Genomic DNA, 20499 nt, shown 5'->3' with positions numbered 1-20499 from the left:
CGTGTTTGTGGACGCTGGGAACAAGGAAAGAGTGAGTGAGGCAGGAAAGAGCTAACCTGTGCTCCGATAGCAGTCGCTAAAACAATGCTTTAAAAAATGGCCCCACCTGCATACAATTGCCAAAAATTAGTGTCTGAATTTTGTCTTTTGCTAAGGTTCTGGGACTGAAATCTTTAATGGTTGGGATTCACACGCACTGGAATTGAATGAGAAAGATTTTCCGAAGGGACTTAAAGTTGAAAAAGTGATCGGGCGAGACCACGGGGACAGGAAGTGGGGGCTCTCAGCTAAGAAACATTTCCGCATTGAGAGGCCTTTGCAGTTAAGGCCCGGTGAACTGTAAAAGGGGAAAATGGAAGGTCGTGAGGAAAACGGGTTATCAGGAAACAACCTGTGACAGACACACCGATTTGATAAATTGCTGATCCTGACCCACGCGCCCCGCCCTCCAATTTGTCGCTTGAGAAAACTCATTACAAACTTTGTGGTAAACAAAATTATCACGCATTACAATGAACTATAATTTTAATTTTACTGGTGTTAGTCCGGGAAAAGGAAATCTCGGGGCAAAATACCTCTAAAATCCAAAATCAGTCAAAGGGAGAAATAAAGTTTAAAATCAGTTTATTGCTTACAAAACTGCAGTCTGTCCCATCTCTCTCTCTCTCCTGCTCAGGCAGCAGCAACACCAGCCCTCCCCCTCACCTCTTAGGTACAGATAAGCCCTCCATTGCCCAGGTAATTACCCACTGATACGGAGATGAACTCCACCCCTAAGGAAAGATGCAAATGCACTAAAGCCATACTTCTTCCACCTCTGAACGCCTGTTGATATGCAGATGTACCAAAGCCAGGCGAGATATTCTGGAAATGTTTCGATTTTACCCACAACTGGTCACATTTGCACAGGAGAGCAACGTAGATAACCAGCCCTATCAGATGCACAACTATTGTAGGGTACAGTGATGAGAAATACACATTCCCAAAACTCCTGTGGTTTGCATTCCTTAAGTTTCTCTTCTTACTGGATTTAAAATGACTTAAAAACCGTTAATTCTTAAATCCTTACTGTGGGGCCAGGATCAGTAAATAATAAGGCAAAACATTTCATGGTGAAATTCATCACAGTAAGTTGTGAGATTTATAGCTGTTCGGGATATGTTTAGTAGCACATTTAAATGTTAAGCAAACTTGGGGATCCCAGTCTGGAGGATTTTAACTGATCACGTAGGAGTTTGTGCTAAACACCATACCTATATCCTCTTAATCCTAACAGCCTGCAAGATACAACTGTATTCTATTCTAAGTAAAAGTTCCAGTGAATGACTGTGGGTAAAATTGAAACATTCCCAGAATTTGTCACCAGGCCTTGGTGCATCTGCATATCAACAGGCGTTCAGAGGTGTAAACAAGTAGGCTTTAGTGTATTTGCATCTTTCCTCGGGTGGAGAAGTTCATCTCCATATCAATGGGTGATTACCTGGGCAACAGAGGGCTTATCTGTACCTGAGAGGTGAGGGGCAGGGCCAGTGTGGTTGCTGCTTGAGCAGAGAAGACGGCCTGGGACTGCAGTTTGTGAGCAATAAATGGGTTTTAAACTTTATTTGTCCCTTTGACTGATTTTGGTTTTTAGGGGTATTTTGCCCAGGGATTTCTTTTCCCCGGACTTAACAATGTCTTTGTGCAGAGTAATTTAGTGTATTTAAAATAACTTTAGGAGAAATCTCCACAGTAAAAGATAGCATTGAAAAAATCCTGTATTGCAAAAACTGCTTTTCAAAATAGTTTTAAATTTAGCAAAGCCCAAGTCCAGCCAGTAACTAATTTGGGATATACCTTTATTAGTTTCATCTATGAAATTATTTCAGTGGTCCTTTAAGTGCATCTTATGGGCTGATGGGGGGCTATATCCCCCCACATACTCATTTTTAATTTTAAGACCTAACTCCCACTACTGCAGACTGTGGCTGTATTTTTATAAAGGACTTTTACAGAGGTGTGGGTAAAATTGTAGCATTTCCAGATTATCTCGCTTGGCTTTAGTGTATTTGCATATTCTCAGGGGTGGAGAGAAGTTCATCTCCATGTCAATGGGTAATTACTGGGCAACCGAGGGCATGTTTGAACCTGAGAGTTTAAGGGGAGGGGCTGGTTTGCTTGTGTGTTTGCTTCTGGAGCAGGGGAGGGCGAGACGGCACTGGATTGCAGTTTGTAAGCAGTAAACGGGTTTTAAACTTCATTTCTCCCTTTGACTGATGTCAGTGTTTAGAGCTATTTTGCCCCGAAATTTCCTCTCCCGGACTTAAAAAAGGTAATTAAGGTTAAATGAGGTCATTAGTGGGTCCTAATGTAGTATGATTGGGGCCTTTTTAAAGAGATGAGGACATAGGCAGGTGGGGAGTAAAGAATGTGAAGACAGGATTGGTCATCTATAAACAAAGGTGAGAGGCCCCAGAGTAAACAATCCTGCCCATATCTTTCTTACATCTTCTAGTCTCTATAAGTGTCAGAAAATTTTGTTTTTTAAGCAATCTGGCCTTTCTAATATAGTGCATACAATTAAAAAATATTTTGGTGGAGATTGAACTTGTAACCTTATTTTCTAATTAGTGAAGTTCAGCATTTTCTTTTGTGACTTGCCCATTCATACATTGCATTTTTGTAGTTCTTTTGTCCTTTTAATTCCAAAAACTTGTCATTTTTCACATAGACAAATCTGTTCCATATTTACTTTGGCCAGGTTTGTAAACAGAAATTCCTTTCCACTTCAGAGCAATTCTTTGAAATGTTTTAACTTTTTCCTGTGTTTCCTTTAAAAAGGCAACTTTTCTATCCATCTGGAAATTTGGTTAATCATGTTAAGTTAAATTCTTGTTATTTTTCTCCATACTGTTTACCAATTATCCTAACATAATTTATAAAATAACCCTTCTCTTTTTTAATGACTTTCGATACAGATTTACATACTAAACTCCTATATATACACTACTGTTTACATTCTTGTTCTATTATTCTAGCTTTATCCCCCACCCCATCAGTTTTAATATTTACAGCTTTATAAAGATTGGAGAGAATTCCTTTTTCATTGTAATTTTTTTTTTTAATTTCCACCACCATTTATGCTTTCAGAGTTGCTTTTAGAATTACTACATTGAGTTCCCATCTCTCTACCTTTACCACATTTGGTACAAATTGAATTTAATTGGAAAGAATCATCAGTTTTCAGTTCACTAATGAGCAGTAACTAATCCACCCACTTTGCTAAACTGATTAAAGTTGAATCTTTTCTATTTTAATCTGTTTACATGTCTGTTAGTTCCTTAGACTGTGCTCTCATGGAATAGGCAGTGTCCTATGCACCTTTGTACCCAAGCCTGGAAGAAGCTTAATAAATTACTAATTTTAGTTCAGATAAACATAGATGAGAAAGATTTCCAGAAATACCCAACATATATGTGTTAAGTGAATTTGGAAATTACCAAGTTCAACAAAAGAGTGGTCAAGGAGGTATCATGTATAGTTTGATCATACTATCCCTTAAGCTCAAGTATTTCCCTTTTGCTGTGAAAACATTATCTGGCAATTTCTGATAGTCTAGATTAAGTGTTGGCACTTTTACTTACTGGGCCAGATAGTGTTTTAGGCTTTCACGCCATTTAGTTGCTGTCACAATCAATCAATACTGTCCTTGTAGCACAGAGCAGCCAGACAATACATAAATAAAAGGGACTGGTTGTGTCCCAGATGTTACAAATGGCCAGTCTAAGGGCTATAGTTTGCCAACCTCTAGACTAGATGGGGAATCATATTACTCTCTTTTTAAATGATCAGCAATGTTCTAGTCTTCTTAGTAGTTTATATTACTGCCGACTAATACAGGGAATGAACATCACCCAACTACTAACATGCAGTGTAAACCAGTTAACTCTTTGTGAGTGGACAGAAATCAGTGTTCTAACTCTTGATTCTCACGGTGCCTACAACAGGCCCAAGGTGGGCAGCTAGAATACCTATCTATGAGATCCTTACAGCTATAACCGAGCTGACACAAATGAGCTCAAAGAACCAAAAGTCACCATACTGGCAAGTTAAAAAAAAAAGAAAGTAGAGATTAGGATAAAAACTAAGGGAATGCCAGTCAATAGAAAAATATCCTGACGATTAGTAAAAGCCTCTTAAAAATGTAATGACAAAAAAATTCAACATGTTAGAAGATACCAGGTGTAAGGGGGCAAAACAAACTGGTAAAAAAAGAGGCCTTGACACTAATTCTAGAAACGTAAATAACTAAATTAAAAGGGTGAAATAAAATGTGAAGGCATTAATATAACTGGCACCTCAGTTTAGTGGAAGGTATAGATGGTAACAGGAGGGCTGCAAGCTAACTCCCAAATTGTAGTTAAGAATCAAAACATTAATTAGATCAGCTATCTGCACAAATGACACAAACCAAGGAACATTTGGTTATCTGTTTTAGGAATACCCAAAATCTAACCAAGGTTATCTAGGCAGTGAGCAGAACATGGTTCTTGATGAAGTCAATGGTAGAACCTGAAAAAAAATCACCTGATCAGGTGAAAGCCTTATAGTGGAGATAAATATGTTTAGGAGAGCAGCTTCCTTTTACTACAAAACACATACTACATTCCAGAAGCTTCACACACATTATTCCATTTAATCCTCACAATAGCCTTATGAGGGGGGTATTATTTATGGATGAGAAAACTAAAGTATGGAGATAATTAACTTGACTTAAGTTAATTAGTAGGGGCAAAGCTGTGATTCAAGCATAGCCCAAGACTCTCCAACTGATACTCAAACAACTAGTTGCTTTTTAAAAATGGATTATTGTAGAATTCTGTCCTGCAATATTTTAAAAGATGCACTTAAAAAAAAAAATTCCTTGGGTAAATCAGTTGGGAAATTCCATATTTACTGTATTCTAGAATTTCTCTGAGGCTTCACTGTAAATGCAAAGATCAGAGCAAATGGATTGGCTGGCCTTTTCAGACCATCTCTTTTTAACTATACAAGATGAGTAATTAATAGAAAACAGTACTTCCAGAATGTGGACTAGGATATGGTAGGAGTATGTAATTAGGGTGCTCAAAATGCCTAGATTTTGAGGCTCAGCTTTTAAAAATAAATGTTTACATGTAACAACAAAAAAAGTTTTTTTAAAAAATTAAACTTTAAGAAATACACCAGACATTAGTTATAGTAAAGAATATACTCAAGAATAGGAGTAAATGCTGTTTGACTCTTAGTACCACCAGCTCATACAAAATCTTCGTTGTAAACAAGCAGAAGGATGATGCAATTTCTTGACATAATTAAAGCTGGGCAAACCACAAAGGTGTGTTCCTCAGATAATTGGCCAAGTATTTGTCCAGGTCTGCTACAGCTATTGAGCAAATGGGTTGGCATGAATAGTTATGTCCTTGATGTGTACATCATTAAGAGGTCGGTATGTCTTTTCATTCACTGGTAACTTCTCCAATTCATCTAGAGTTTCCAGACCATCTATTATCCTGAAAGAGAAACAATATGATGTATGAAAATTTCCTCTAAGAGAAAAGGACCCTGTGTCAATAGTTCTTTGAATTCCTTAAAGTTGAGTGTAAAATACTGAGTTGATTTCCTCCCATAGACATGGACCAAAATTCAGAAACAAAAATTCATTTTATGCCTTTAGACATTAATAGCAAGGTTGGAATATTCCCACCAAAGTATTTGCACTGCATAGCTACAAATGGGGCCAATATAACTAGTCAAAAGGTTTTCTTTGCTATAGAAAATAACCAGAGAAAGTATGCAAGGATGACACTAGTATTATCAGTTCTGCCCTACACTGAAAGTACTGAAGTGGGTGACCACTTTGCACTTTATTGTTTAAATATGGTGTTTTTACTTTTTGCTTCTGGACAACAGAAAGCAATAATAATAAAATAGGAGAAGGGAAGATGGACAGTTAAGCCCATTTCCAGCAAGCCCACTTCACGTTTCTACATTGAGAGCTAGCCTTCAAATATGTTTTAGCAAATTAGTCTAAAACATTTGTTAAGAAAAGGTAGCTTTTTAGATTATACCTCTTAGTGTAAATCAAATCAATTCCCAAGACCTTATATGTACTTAAAACCCCAGGTTTACACTTATTTTGCATTTCTACTGAAATGGTACTATAACCGAATCCTTTTGATTTTACTCCAAAATGCATGACAACTGAGGTCTTTAAATTATGTCCCACCTTCTAGGTCAGTAAGAGAAAGAGAGACATAGGAAACATCTCAGGCAAAAAACAAAACAAAACAAAACAAAACAAATCTTAATAAAGATAGATATGTTACTATTAACTTGCATAGTGATCCTGAAAGAAAAGTACTGACCCCTCTTTTATAGAATAAGGAAATTGAGACTCAAAGAGTTTATAACGTCCCAAGGTCATAGGGCTGGTTAAGTGGTAGACCTTTCAGGAACCTTGAACACTCACACTACTCTTTCAGTTTATTAGTTATGCTACAGTCACAGCCACTCATATGCATCCTTTGCCCTGAAATTCCAAAGGAACCATAGCCAAAATACTCACTTTCCAAATACTGTATATTTCATGTCCAAATGTGGCTGCTTGCCATAGGTGATAAAGAACTGAGATCCATTGGTGTTTGGGCCATTATTAGCCATAGATACAACTCCTCTAACACTGTGCTGAAAAAGACAGGCCAAAGTATTAATTTAACTGTGTTTTTATGTAAATACTCCAAATATAGGACCAAAACAAAACATGTACTCTTTAACTTCCCAGTATTTAAGGCACCAAGAAAACATAAACATTTAATCAGCTTCTATTAGGGCTAATCCAAATGTTCCATTTCTGTATTATCTGGGTCTCTGAAAACTTGTATGTAAAAAGTTTATAAATCAAATTATATTCCCCAATTTTCATTTTCACCTTGGAGAAGTATAGCCACGAACACTTTTAGCAATACCAATGTATAATAGAAATAATCCTTACATTTATATTAAGGAACAGTATGCTGGCATGAAACCATCAGGCAGACAACAAAATCAAAATTCCCATAATCTCTTCACACATACACTGGACTCTGGCTAGTTTCTTTATCTGTAAAACAAGGGAGGTTGGACTAGTGCAGGGGTTTATTCATAATTCAAATGGTCAGAAGGGTCAGCCGATAAACTGATAATTGGACAGAATGTAAACATTAGGAGTGGAGACAGGAATAGTGTATCTCTTGCCTAATGGCATTAAAATTTTTTAAACAACAGCAATAGAGAATGCATCTGTGGGTCTTCAAACCAAGGGCAGTCAGTTCATGATCCCAGGACTGGATGATAGAAGGAAGGTCTTGTCTAGCTCTCCTACTATTTGTTATGTGTAAAGGAATTTAAAAGACTTCACTGATTAAGATTGAAAACATGACAACCATGTTCTAGGGAGGTGCCCCAATATAAAACACTGTAAATAACTCCAATGATTATTCTATCTTTAGCTACTTGTTAGGGGACACTAATGAGACGAGCAGTAGAGATGCAGCTACATGAATATATTAATACTTTACTGTCTTCCTAAAAAGTGACTACCAATCAAATATAATATTTGATATACACACAAGAATGTATGTGCCATTTGTAACTTAGAAAGTATCCAATAACCTATTTCTTGGCTTAAAAATAAAATTCAGCAAACTGTTGCGTAAGCCTGTGCACTCCTTTCATCTATTACCTTAGCCTCTCCAAGAGTTATTACTCTTCTATATCTTTGCACATGCCTAAACAGTATACTGTTTCTGTGTTTGTTTGCAAGCTCGACAAAATACTATCATACTATTTGTAGTCTTCTGGGAAGTGCTTTCTATACTTATTATGTTTCTAGGATTCATACATATATATGTAGTTTTTGAAATTTTACTGCTATATAATATTCCACTGTTCAATATACTACAATTTGTCCATTGTATGACCAATGGACATTTAGGATATTTTAAAATTTTTACTATAAAAATAGTACTCTAGGAACACTCTCGTACATGTCTCCTGATGCACACATACAAGAGTTTCTCCCAGGTAAACATCTGGAAATGGAATATGTGAATATTCAACATACATCTTCAACTTGACTTACAAGAAAATGGTTCTTAACCCTGCCCGCACAGGAATCACCAAGGAAACTTAAATATAATCAAGGTCCCAATCAGTCCTACTGAGTGTTTTTCTTTACATTTGTGGGGGGTGGGGCCTTCCACAGGTAAGTGTGTTAACAGCCAAGGCTGAAAACCACTGGTTTAGTATGACAGATTGTGTTATGGAAACAATCATTAATCTCTATAACGTTGTTTTGTTTCTAGTTCAGGAAAAGGATGTCTTTTTAAACAACTTATCACCTCCCAACCTCAACTCCTATAACAAAAGTAGTATTTCTTCATGATAGAAAAGCAAAAACAAGATAAAATATATTACGCATACTACCATCCAGAGATGAATACTGCAATGAATTTTTTTCAGAATTTTGCAAGGCATATTTTAATGTAACTGAAATATAATACACCAAGATATATATTCTAGTTGAGGAGAATTTTTTGTCTAATTATAAAGTTATTCTCTGAAGACACAAAGTTTACAAGAACACATGATAAATTGTTAGCTTATGTCATCTCTGGGAAGTGGAACTCATTTTTTTAAATAAGCATGCATTAATTTTTTAATTTTAGAAAAAAAAAAGATCCTTTAGAAAGTTTGAAAAATACAGAAAAAATACAAGAAAGGAAATAAAAATCCCTAATTATACAATGTTGAAGATTTATTTGCATGCACTTTTCTTTAACCTAGTTGAGATCTACTGCAGGCACTAAGTAGACTTAATACAGGAATATTCTAACATCTAACAGAAGATGACATAAGTTGGGAGATTGATAAGGGGTAATATTGCAATCAAGAGGTCTGATACTCTTTTTTCTCCACTCTCAAAAGGCCAATGATTCATGTCATTCAACATGAATTTTATACTGAGACAGTAAGTCCCTTGGGTACATTACTGATTAAACATCAGCTTGGACAAAAAGATGAGCTCACTCAATATCAAGATCCATGTGAAGGTCAGCTTCCAGTATATATTTTAGGCTAGAATAGCCATTTGTATTTTCTACCTGACATTATTTATCGAGTGTGCAAAAACTACCATAAAGCATATTCATTTACTAATGATGTTAACCTGTGTTACATATGTATCAAAGTTTCCAAGTTTAAACAGCCATGAGAAAATAGATTCTGAAGTACTTGAGATATACCTTTAGATATTCGCTATATTCATCCTCAAATTTCTTGCCCCAGATACTGTTACCTCCTCTTCCAGTACCTATGTTACAAGACAAACAAATCAAAAGTAGTATTTAGTTAAAGTTGAAAAAGGGTTCAATTTCTAAAATTTAAGTTATATAAAAATATAACTCTTGAAACACAAAATTTGGTATGTCCTCTCTTCCCCAAAGTTCACTTTAACAGACCAGAAAAATAAAATATCTCTGCAAAAAACAAAACTACTGGTCATATTTTAAGGCTAGGTGCCTATAGCTCTGCTTAAGTATTTCTTGCTATGGTAAGGTAGCCTGGTTGTAAATACTTCATATGCTTTTATTTTTCTATTCTTTGTCTACCCTCTTTTTCACAATATATACCTAATACCTTAGATATTAATGGAGTAACTTACCTGTTGGATCTCCTGTTTGAACCATGAAACCCTTGATATTTCTATGAAATATACAGCCATTGTAGTAATTACTGGCACAAAGAGCCAAGAAATTCTGAAGAGAATAAAAATAATGATTGAGAAATTAGGTGGCAGAAATCCATTTTAGATAAAGAACCAGTTGTATATACTGAAAACACTGCTAACAGCATATATAAACTATTGTTTAGGCATTACGTTGGATAAAATCACTTCCCTGCCCAGAATACATTAGTGGCTTTATTCTGTTCTTGGAATAAAATATAAAATCCTTAACAGGGCCTAATAAGCCTACCTTTGCATCTCATGATAATAACCCCTTTCTGTTATTTACTATGTTAACCTCATCAGCCTTCTGAAAATTGGCCCAAAACAGGCAGGCTTTCCCACCTTGAGGGCTTTGGACCTACTATATCTGTACCTGGAATGTTCTTTTTATATCTTTCCATGGAGATGCCTTCATTACCTTTCACACTCAAGTTTAAGTATCACTTTCTGGGCTGGGCATGCCCTGACCTATTTTTAAATAATTCCCATTATTCTCCATCTCAACAACTTTATTTCATTCAAGGTATTATCACCTCTAGAATTACTTTTTTTCTAGAATAATTTCCTCCTTTGCCTATTTCTCAGCTAGAATATTACCTCCATCAGGGCAAATAAAGTCTCTTACTCATCACTGTATTCCCAGACTGTGACGAAGATTGCCCTTTGTATTTAAGAAGACTAATTTTGTTTTAAGGAATAAGATGGGGATTCTGGCCCAATTTTTGCTATGTCTAGCCTGTTGTCCCAATATCATTTAGTGAATACTCTTTTTCCCCCCCAGTGTTTAAAATGCCATCTCTATCATATACTAAATTCCTATATGTACTTAGGTCAATTTCCAGACTCTAGTTTATTGTGTTGATTATGTCTGTGCCAGTACATCTTTTTTTCATTATTTAAAAAAAAATGTATTTGATGTTTGTTAGAATTAGATTTTCCCCATCATTTTTGGTTGGTCTTTTTAAAATAAAATTTATCTTTTCTCACATATTTACTTCAAAAAAAAAAGTTGGCCTTTCACAAATAATTACTAAATGAATATACATATCTGACTCTTCTTCTTTCTAACTTTGTCATTTAAACAAGTGAAACAGTGTATTAAACAGCTCTCTCACCTAATATCTTAATGATTATTTACATTTCCTGAGGTAAATGAGCCAAAAGAAACAAGCTATTCTATAGTTAGAGAAAAATTATATACCCTTTCTTTGACCTTTGATATCAGGAAAGGTAAGTGGAAATTAGGTCAGAAATTATGATGGCTAGTTTTTCCTGACAATGGTTTTATAGGAAAGTTTTTTATTAAAAAAAACCCGACTTTTTTGTAGCTTAGATAATTCAATTTCAAAATTGTTATCCTGCTGTGTTAACTCATGTTTGACACGTACATACTGGTACACACCTCACATGTCTTGGGTGTCCTCTCACAGAAGACTTCTATTTTAATATCACCTACATCTGTATGCAATGTCACCGACTGAAAAGGAGAAAGAATGTGAGAACCAATGAGATTTCTTCAGATGACTTTATGCACTATATTGTTTCCCTAAACTTGGTATAATCTGAACAAAAACAGAAATACCATTTCAGAGGTAACCTGTCCACAAAGCAGCTGATAAGCTGTACTTCTTCAAAATTTATTTCAGTAGGAAAAAATCTCCAGAAGATAAATATAAATATTAAGGTAAAATGTTATCTGGGCTAAAATTTAGTTGCAAATATTGTGATGAAAATAATGTTCGAATTTTTCATCAGTAAAAATAAAAGCAATGGTTATATTAGGATTATTAATTTAAATGGTGATTCACCAACATTATTTATTGAAAAACAGTAAGAAAATGACCTCAAAACTTGCCTCCACCATTACATAATCTAATTTTGAGAGACAGGGTTAAAAACAATTTTTCTTGACCAAAGGCAACAAACATAAAAAGGGTCAGGGCTTCTAGATCCTAAATGTGCAGAAGTAGTAACCACAGTACTCGTTCTTGTTTGCTTTTTATCTGTTGTTTTGATAGCTTGCATACTTTTGTTATCCCTTTCCAGAGAGGGGGAAAACTATTCTGAGGCTTCACGTTTTTCCATTTATCTTGAAACAGTATCTAGAAGTCAGAGTATGGCCAAGTTGAAGATAGAGGGCAGGAGTTGGGGGGCTACTTGAAGTCTAGTTACCCATCTTAGATCCAGAGCAGAAAGATCCAATTAAAATAATCACACCTGGCTGTACTTTTCTGCTCCTTCTCTCCAACTCCCCCTTTTCATTACCATGTTGTAATCAATCTTTTCCCAGAAAAGGTAAATTCTGTGCATTTTAAGTGAAAACATTAAAGAATTAAAAAGAATTTTGCTTACTAATGGTTGTTTATAATTATCTTACACTGAATGCTACTACAGCTTATCATTTCTGTCTTGCCACTGAAATTTTCATGCAGTTTTATTTCCCTTGACTGAATTTCTAAAAATTACTCATAATGAAAGATATTCATAAGAACTGCATACATCTTACCATTTTTCTTCTGGTTTCGGGAAGTATTGTTGCTTAATTTCTCACAGCCTTATGGAGAGAAAAAAAGAATCTCTATTCCCAAAAGAAAAAAGAATTTTCATTTTCCCTCGTAAGTTACCCACGCTCATCTTTACTGCATATCGAATAACACCTCATCCCCAAGGAATAAAAATATTGTTATGGAAGTGATGAGATCCTACTGGAGTTAAGCACCTGTCTCCTACTTTCTCTGCTTATTCGTTTAGCGCCTCCCAGCGAGTCTTCCAAGAAGCCGGTACATTCGGCCTTGGTGGAACGCTTACACGCAGACATCTGTATGGTTGGTTTCTGCTCATAACCCTTATACCTCCATTCAAAACTGCTGTAATCCTAGTACCTGCCCTGTTCCCATTACCCAAAGCACTTATCACGAATATAATGTATACTTTCCTAGTTTATTAAGACTGTCGTTCCAACACCCCCTCCCGGTCCAGATGCTCAATCGAAGCAGCCCAAGACTTAAAACAGCGCTCGACAAGCATTTGACTAAGTGAAAGAAGGAACGAGGGATTGGCCCTAGCCCACACTTACCACTTCGGTTAGCACAGCTGTAATTAAAACAGAAAAGACGCAATTGCGCATGCCCGCAGCGTCTGCAGATTGGAAACGAGTTTCTCCGGCCACCGTAAATTGAGCGCGGGACAGATGGGCGCGCCTCGTCTGCTCGCCTCCTTGTTCCTCCACTCTCCTGTCTCAAACCAAAATGACTAAAGCTGGAGGGACAATACAATTTATCCCCGCCTGGAATGCGTCTGACAATGAAAGGGAGCTCACGAAGCGTAACCCGAAACGTTCTGGGGAACTAGAAGTGCCTTGCACTCAGACACAAAACGGCAAGGTTCACTTCCGCCCAGCCCCTTCCCTGCCCTGCCCCGCCCATTCCCACCCTTCCCCGAGGTCCGGCGCAGGATCGGAAGTGGCGCCGAGGAGCGTTCGCGAGACAAGTGAGTCTAGGGCGATTTCATTCTGCAGGCCGCGGTTCCGGCAGGCTGCGGCCGTGCCGGGTTGCTGTCGCGAAACCGTGCAGAAGACTGGCTTGTCGCAAGAGCGCATAGGGCACTAGTGGGTAGGGGTCCTCACTCAAGGGTTTACTGGCCGTGCCTTCTGGGCTCTCACTGTCTCTGAAGTGGGACTGAAATGAGTGGAAAATGGGTAGCGTAAGAGGGTGCAGGTCGTAGGTCGTAAAAGTGGGCCCTACTAATGTCACTTAACAGTAACAAGCATAGTGCTGCCTCTAGGCCGGGCGTCGTGTCCAGCTTTATGGTTAAATCTCGCAGTAAGCCTGTGTGTGCGCACTATTTCATTCTTCAGAAGGGGTAACAGCGGAGGTTAATTTTGTTACACAGCTGTGGCTCTGGGAGTCATTCTCGTTTTAGTTGGTGTTCTTTACCACCATTACCCCTATTTGTTAATTGTGCCTTCAAGGTACACAGTGTTCCTAATTTGTAAGATGAGAGGTGTTGTGTATTATTTCCAAGGGCTCTTTAAAATGTAACAGTAAATAATTCAAGACTGGTGTAGTGGCCCACTGGAGCTTCCCTCTCGCACTTCCCAGATTTAGAAGAGACTGGAGAGTGGAGTAGCAGTATTAGGATGTGGAATCTGGGGAGTGGTATTGGTATAACGACCATCAGAATATCTTCCAAGGCTCCAGGGCTTTTTGGAGGCTCCACATAACTTCAACTCATGTTGAACAAGTCCTCACATCTCATCCTGATTATTTTTGCTGAAAATTCTTTTCAACAAATAGATTATTTTATTGAAAATTTGCTCTTGAAATTACCAGGTTATGAACGTTTCATTAAACTTGCAATTGGCTATGCATTCTTGATAATTATTGTGATAATATGAAATGAAATGCTTTTCTTTAAAAACAAAATGTCCATGGATATTAAATTTTAAAATGGAGTTGACAATGTTGTCTTTTGTTTTGGATATTGATTAGAAGGCATACAGACTGAAAGGAAAGGAGCGACACACAGCAGCAATTCACCGGAGAGTTCCGCTGCCAGTGTAAAGACTGCCATTACACTAAAAGAAGTGTCCCGGTTATATAGGAAGGGGCATGAATTGATTGAGGTGTCACTTCTACGGGGCTGTTGGCTGTTGGCTAGGTGCTGGGATTGGGAGGGGAGCGAGAGGTGATTGGGCTTCAGGTGGCGCCGGCGGGAACCGAGGCCCCCCCCCCCCCCCCCCCCACGAAGAGAAGCCGGAAGTTTGCCATCTTACTGGTGGGGGCCCTTCATTCCCCCCTTTCTCCTCTATGGGGTTGTGGACGTTGCTTTCTTTGGCTGCTTCCTGCTGAACAGGGGCGGAGAAGGGAGTGAGGGCTTGAGGATTGGGAGGAAAGGGTTGATAGGACTCCCCGCAGTAAGGACGAGTAGATGTGGACTTCTTCAGGTTTGGAAATCAATGAAGGTTCCCTGTAACCATAGGTTGGCTAAGAGGATATGGGTGTCAGGAGCCCGGCGTCTGTGGCTATTGTTTCCAGGAACAGTTTCCAATGGAGAGAGGGGTCCATCTCAGCGTATGGTGAGGAGGTCACGTGAGGGTGAGGGATCTTCTGTGGCCAGAAGCTGGTAGTTCCTGAGTAAAAGCTGGTTGAAAGCTTGATTAGAGATTTTTCCAACTTGGGATTTGATGAACTTTATTATACATGAAAGGAAAGGAGCGACACATAGCAATTCACCGGAGAGTTCCGCTTTATTAGGGAAAGGTGCTGGGTTATATAGGAGGGGGCATGAATTGATTGAGCTGTCACTTCTACGGGGCTGGTGGCTGTTGGCTAGGTGCTGGGATTGGGAGGGGGGCGAGAGGTGACTGGGCTTCAGGTGGCGCCGGCGGGAACTGAGGACCCCGAAGAGAAGCCGGAAGTTTGCCATCTTACTGGTGGGGACCCTTCATTCCCCCCTTTCTCCTCTATGGGTTTGTGGACGTTGCTTTCTCTCTGGCTGCTTCCTGCTGAACAGGGGCGGAGAAGGGAGTGAGGGCTTGAGGATTGGGAGGAAAGGGTTGATAGGACTCCCCGCAGTAAGGACAAGTAGATGTGGACTTCTTCAGGTTTGGAAATCAATGAAGGTTCCCTGTAACCATAGGTTGGCTGAGAGGATATGGGTGTCAGGAGCCAGGTGTCTGCGGCTATTGTTTCCAGGAACAGTTTCCAGTGGAGAGAGGGGTCCATCTCAGCGTGTGGTGAGGAGGTCACGTGAGGGTGAGGGATCTTCTGTGGCCAGAAGCTGGTAGTTCCTGAGTAAAAGCTGGTTGAAAGCTTGATTAGAGATTTTTCCGACTTGGGATTTGATGAACTTTATTATACAGGGTAAGAAGAGATAGGCGAGAAGAATGATTATTATGGGGCCTGCAATGGGCCAGAGCCAGGTGAGGAGGGGGTTTGTTAGTATTGACGAGAATGGGTTGGAATTGGAAGCAGAGTGGAGACTGGAGGCAAGGTCGGTGAGTTTGGTAATGTCAGTTTCTACAATGCCAGATTCGTTGATGTAATAGCAGCACTCTTCCCAGAGGAAGACGCAGGTGCCGCCCTTCTCGGCTGTAAGCAGATCTAGGGCCCGCCGGTTTTGAAGGGTGACTTTAGCTAGCGAAGTGACCTGTCTTTGGAGAGAGGCTAGAGAATCGGCAGTGGATGTCAGGGCTCCCTCAAGTTTGGCATTGAGATTTTTAACTGCCTATAGAGTGACCCAAGGCTTCTCCCGAAAACCCTGCCCCAATGGCTGAGGTGATCAAAGAGCTACTGACTATGATGGGAAGGAACGCAGCTCTTTTTGTGCACGAGGGCAAGGGAGGTTGGAGCTCAAGGAATTCTGCCATGCTGTAAAGTGTTAACTGTGGGATTAGGGTGACGAGAATGCAGGGTGTATCGGAGTTGAGAGGCAGTGAGTTGAAAAGACTGCTATTACACTAAAAGAAGTGTCCCGGTTGCGTAAAAGTCTTAGAGCCGGAGGTAGGGGTGTAGATAGAGAGGCAGTGAAGTGCACTGGAGGGGGGTGGAGTTGGGCCTACACAGTGGTGGATGGTGAGATTATCTGTGTATTCTGGTTCCCATAGGGGTATGTCTGCCAGGGGGCAGAGGGGTTGTCTTTCTGCATGGAAGGAGTAGTTGGAAATATTAAGGGGCACGGCGGCCAGCAGTGGGCGCTGTAGTGATGCGCACAAGAAACAATTGGCTGTGTTAAGGGTGTGGTTGAGAAAGATGGTGGTGTCCTGAATGAGCTGTAATGAAGAGTAGGAGAAATGGGAAGAGGGGTGGGGATAAGAAGATGAAGAGGCGCTATCAAGAGTTTGGATAATGACTTTTTCGGAATGTCTGCTATCTGATGCAACTTGAGAGATCTGGGAATGAGAGGGAACATACTTTCGAGAGATATGAAGGGTACTGTGGAGGGTCGAGGACCCCCCGTAGTAAACTGAGGCTGTGACTCTGGCAGCCCATCGAGAGTCCCAGGGATCTGGGATTGATAAGGAGAATGAGCCATTGGGATATTTCATGAAACGGTTGGAGGAGTAATACTGTGGGTACTGGAAGTTACTCATGTAGTGAATGGCGCAAGACCAGTAGGGACATCTCTTGTAGGTGTCTGGCTATCACCTGCAATAGGCTTGTTTTTGGTCATAGAGGAAGCAGAGGTAGGGAGAATAAGGGTAGCTGCTAGTGAACACTTCAGTGGAGGGGGGAAAGTGGAGGTATAAAGGCTCAGAGCAGCTTTTCAGAGGGCAGTCTGGTGTGGCAATGGGAGCAGTAACTTTTGTTTGATGCTGTGTGTAAGTCTGTCTGACTTTGAATCGCCATACAAAGGAGGCTGGGGTGGTGGGGAAGACAATAGGAATGAGGAAAAAAAGCGAGAGAGCAGTAAAGGAGGAAAAAGTCATGATTCGGGTATGGATGGCAAAGGGGGTGAACGGGATTTTGGAGGAAAGAGGACAGTAAGGTCAGGAGTCTGGAGGGAGGGAGAGTCTGTAAACTTTTGTAGGTTAAGAGATCTTTTAGGTGATGTGGGGACAGAATGGTAAGGGGCGCTCTGAATGTCAGTTTATGAGCTTCTTTCTGCAAGAGCTGTCTAGCGGCTAATGCTCGTAGGCAGGGGGCCCATCCCTGAACTGTGGGGTCTAATTGCTTGGAGATATAAGCTACTGGGGCAAAGCATATTGGCCTAGGACTCCTAGAGCTTGACTGGACCTCTCATGAATGTACAATGAGAAGGGCTTTGACAAATCAGGAAGATGGAGAGCTGGGGCTTCTACAAGGGCTTGACGGAGCTTAATGAAGGAGTGTCGGGGTGAGGAGGATAATGGTTTTTTAGGGGGGCTCTTGCTGAGGTTGTATAGGGGTCTTGCCAACAGGGTGCAGGGAGAAGTTAGGGATCTACGTTCTAAAATATCTAGCTAGACTTAGAAAGGGCCTAGAAAGGAAAGGATTTTTGTCTTGGTTTTGGGAATGGGCAGGTCAGAGAGGAGCCATTTTCTGTCTAAGGTAATGGATTTTCTTTGTTGAGATAGAAGGAATCTGAGGTAAGTGATAGGAAGGGAAGAGATTTGAGCTTTGACGGGGGATACTCAGTAACTTCTGGAAGCTAGAAGGTTAAGTAGGGAGGCAGTGTCAAGTTGAGACTGTTCCCACGAGACTGCAGAGTAGAAGATTGTCTATGTATTATAAGGTGGACTTGGAGTGATCATGATGAAACTGTTTGAGGTCCTAAGCTAGGACCTGTCTAAAAATATGGGGACTATCTCGGAAGCTTTGTGGCAAAACTGACCAAGTGAGTTGTTTAGAATGTCTTGTGTATGGGTCCACCCAGGTGAAGATGAAAAAATCTTGGGAGCAGGCAGGGGTCTAGAGGGATAGAAAAATGGGTCTTTGAGATCTAGGACTGAGAAGTGGGATGCTGAGGCTGTATGGATTTGGAACTAAGGGATGGATAGGGACAATGGCTATGTTGATGAGGCGAAGGTCTTGGACAAGGCGGAAAGATCCGTTGGTTTTTTTAACAGCTAATATGGGGGTATGTCTTTGAGATCTAGGACTGAGAAGTGGGATGCTGAGGCTGTATGGATTTGGAACTAAGGGATGGTTAGGGACAATGGCTATGTTGATGAGGCGATGGTCTTGGACAAGGCGGAAAGATCCGTTGGTTTTTTTAACAGCTAATATGGGGGTATTAAATGGGGAGTGAGTGGGTCTGCTTGAATGATGGGTTGGAGGCCTATGAGGGCTGAAGTGGTTAGGGGGTATTGGGCCTGACAGATATACTGAGAGGGGTCACATAATTTGATAGAGGCAGGGGGACATAGGGTCACAGAGGGGCTTGTAATGTCCCAAACTTTGGGATTTACAGGGTGTATGAGGGCAGAACCAGAGCTTTCATTGGGTAGAGGGGGGTCGTCGGCTATGAGGGCCATCAGAAAGGGAGTACTGGGGGCTGTGGGAGTGGATATAGTTATGGAAACGTGGAGGAGGGAAAGGATGTCTCGTCCTAGTAAAGGGATGGGACACTGGGGCATAACCAGGAAGGAGTGGGAGAAAGGTATGGGATTGTCTTGGATTGTGCATAAAAGGGTGGGTGGGGGGTTTAATGGGAAAATCTGTTTACCTCCTACTCTGACTATAGGAGTAATGGCTGGCGTGGTAGGGCCCCGGTATTCTCACAAGACTGAGAAGGTGGCTCCTGTATCTAAGAGGAAGGAGATGGGGTGACCGTCTACTGTTAAAGTAACCCTGGGCTCCTGTTTGGTGATGGAAATGGTCGGGCGAGAAGCCTCCGGGCCCCATCAATCTTCTTCTGCCAGCCCCACTACAGCGGGCTTAGGATGGGGGTTGTTCGTCCAGCCTCCCCTTTGGGTGGTTGGGCAATCAGACCCCCAGTGGCCCTTTTTGTGGCATCTGGGGCATGGGGTGGTAGGAGATCTGGGGGAGGGGCACGCCCTTGACCAATGTCCCTCTTTTCTGCACTTGAAACAAGCTCTTGGGGGGGCTTGTTTGAGAAGGGGCGCCCAGGTTGTGGTTTTATCAGCTGGGCCAACATCTGGAAATTGGCCTGATCAGCCTTTTGTTTACGGCATTCTTTCTCCTCCTCCCGCTTATGGAAGACTTTAAAGGCCACTGTTAGGATCTCAGTCTGTGGGGTAGCGGGGCCCTGTTCTAACTTTTTGAGTTTAGCTTTAATGTCGGGGTAGCCTTGAGCTAGGAAGTATGTCATAAGGACATGTCTTCCTTCAGGTGTTTCTGGGTCCAGGCTGGTATACTGTAATAGGGCTTGAGTGAGTCTGTCTAAGAACTCGGAGGGGATTTCATCTCTCTTTTGAATTATGTCTTGGAGCTTTTGAAAATTGACTACTTTACAAGCTGCCCTTTTTCAGACCTGCTATTAAGCAGGAGGCAAAAATATCTCGAGAGCGGAGACTCATGGCGGTGTTATAATTTCAGTGTGGGTCTTGTTCGGGGACAGCAGTGGGGCCAGGGGGATAGGTGGGGTCAGTCTTGTGGGTTTCAGTAGCCTGCATTTGGGCGAAGTCCTAAACTCGTCTACGCTCTTCAGGGAGGAGAGTATTGGCCAGGAGCATGAAAATGTCATGATGTGTGAGGCTGTAAGACTGGAGGGTCTATTGAAACTCCCTGATGTATGTCATGGGATCAGTGGAAAAGGAATTTAGGCGTTTCTCTAGTTAGGCTAAATCTCTTAAGGAGAAAGGGACGTGAAGGCGCACGATGCCTTTGGATTTTGCTACCTCCAGGAGGGGGGCAATAATTTTGGGAGGTTCTCGGGACTGAGTCTGAGGGGGACTGAAGGGTTCTGGCTCAGTCTGTGGGGGAGTGACGCGGTCTAGCTGCGCCTATTCAAGCAGGTCCTGAAGTGCGGAAGGGGGGCAAAGAAAATAAAGATAGAATCGGACCCACATGTCGCCAGCTAGCAGCCCAGCTGCTTGCCTCTGCTGCTCTAGTTGGGCTTGAACTCATGACTCTGAGGTTAAGAGTTCCATGCTCTACTAACTGAACTACTGCAGGGCTCCAGTTAATTGCTTATGGAATACGTAAACAATGTTCTTTGTTCTCCATTCTTGCTACATGGGCAAGTGGGGGAAGGGCATACTTAGAAGCAGGGGTGGTGTTTCTACACATCTTCAAGGTCTCCCTATTTTCAGAGTGAGAAGTCTTGGC

General features: G+C 40.9%; 2 protein-coding genes across 9 annotated transcripts in view; one reads left to right on the top strand and one right to left on the bottom strand.

The window, feature by feature from the left end:
• Positions 1-5071: 5071 nt before the first annotated feature.
• On the bottom strand, positions 5072-13169 carry PPIL3 (peptidylprolyl isomerase like 3). Of its 4 annotated transcripts, none has more exons than XM_017651232.3 (7): positions 12864-13169; positions 12294-12365; positions 11190-11264; positions 9722-9815; positions 9303-9370; positions 6587-6705; positions 5072-5531 (listed from the first exon to the last, which is right to left on the bottom strand). In XM_017651232.3, the coding sequence occupies exons 2-7, from the start codon at positions 12294-12296 to the stop codon at positions 5405-5407; spliced, it is 486 nt and encodes a 161-aa protein (XP_017506721.1). In that variant the 5' UTR covers positions 12297-12365; positions 12864-13169; the 3' UTR covers positions 5072-5404. The 4 variants fall into 4 exon arrangements, with proteins under 4 accessions (XP_017506721.1, XP_017506720.1, XP_073074478.1 ...); XM_017651231.3 differs by having other exon boundaries at positions 12294-12341; positions 12864-13168; XM_073218377.1 differs by lacking the exon at positions 11190-11264 and having other exon boundaries at positions 12864-13168.
• The window catches only part of NIF3L1 (NGG1 interacting factor 3 like 1), a 29252-nt gene continuing 21783 nt past the window's right edge, over positions 13031-20499 (top strand). For 4 of the 5 annotated variants that reach the window (XR_005058744.2, XR_005058743.2, XM_037009158.2 and 1 more), the window contains exon 1: positions 13031-13276. Coding sequence is in view for 2 of the 5 variants with exons in the window: in XM_037009158.2 (XP_036865053.2) it covers positions 13036-13276 (241 nt within the window). In the remaining 3 variants the exon portion in view is untranslated. Of the gene's footprint in view, positions 13399-20499 lie in introns of all 5 variants that reach the window. The other variant, XM_037009160.2, reaches the window with a different exon arrangement.

This window comes from Manis javanica, chromosome 12 (assembly GCF_040802235.1).
Source record: "Manis javanica isolate MJ-LG chromosome 12, MJ_LKY, whole genome shotgun sequence".
In the NCBI taxonomy this organism is placed as follows: domain Eukaryota; kingdom Metazoa; phylum Chordata; class Mammalia; order Pholidota; family Manidae; genus Manis; species Manis javanica.
Note: the sequence above shows the minus strand (reverse complement) of the source record. Positions and strands in the feature narration are given on the sequence as shown.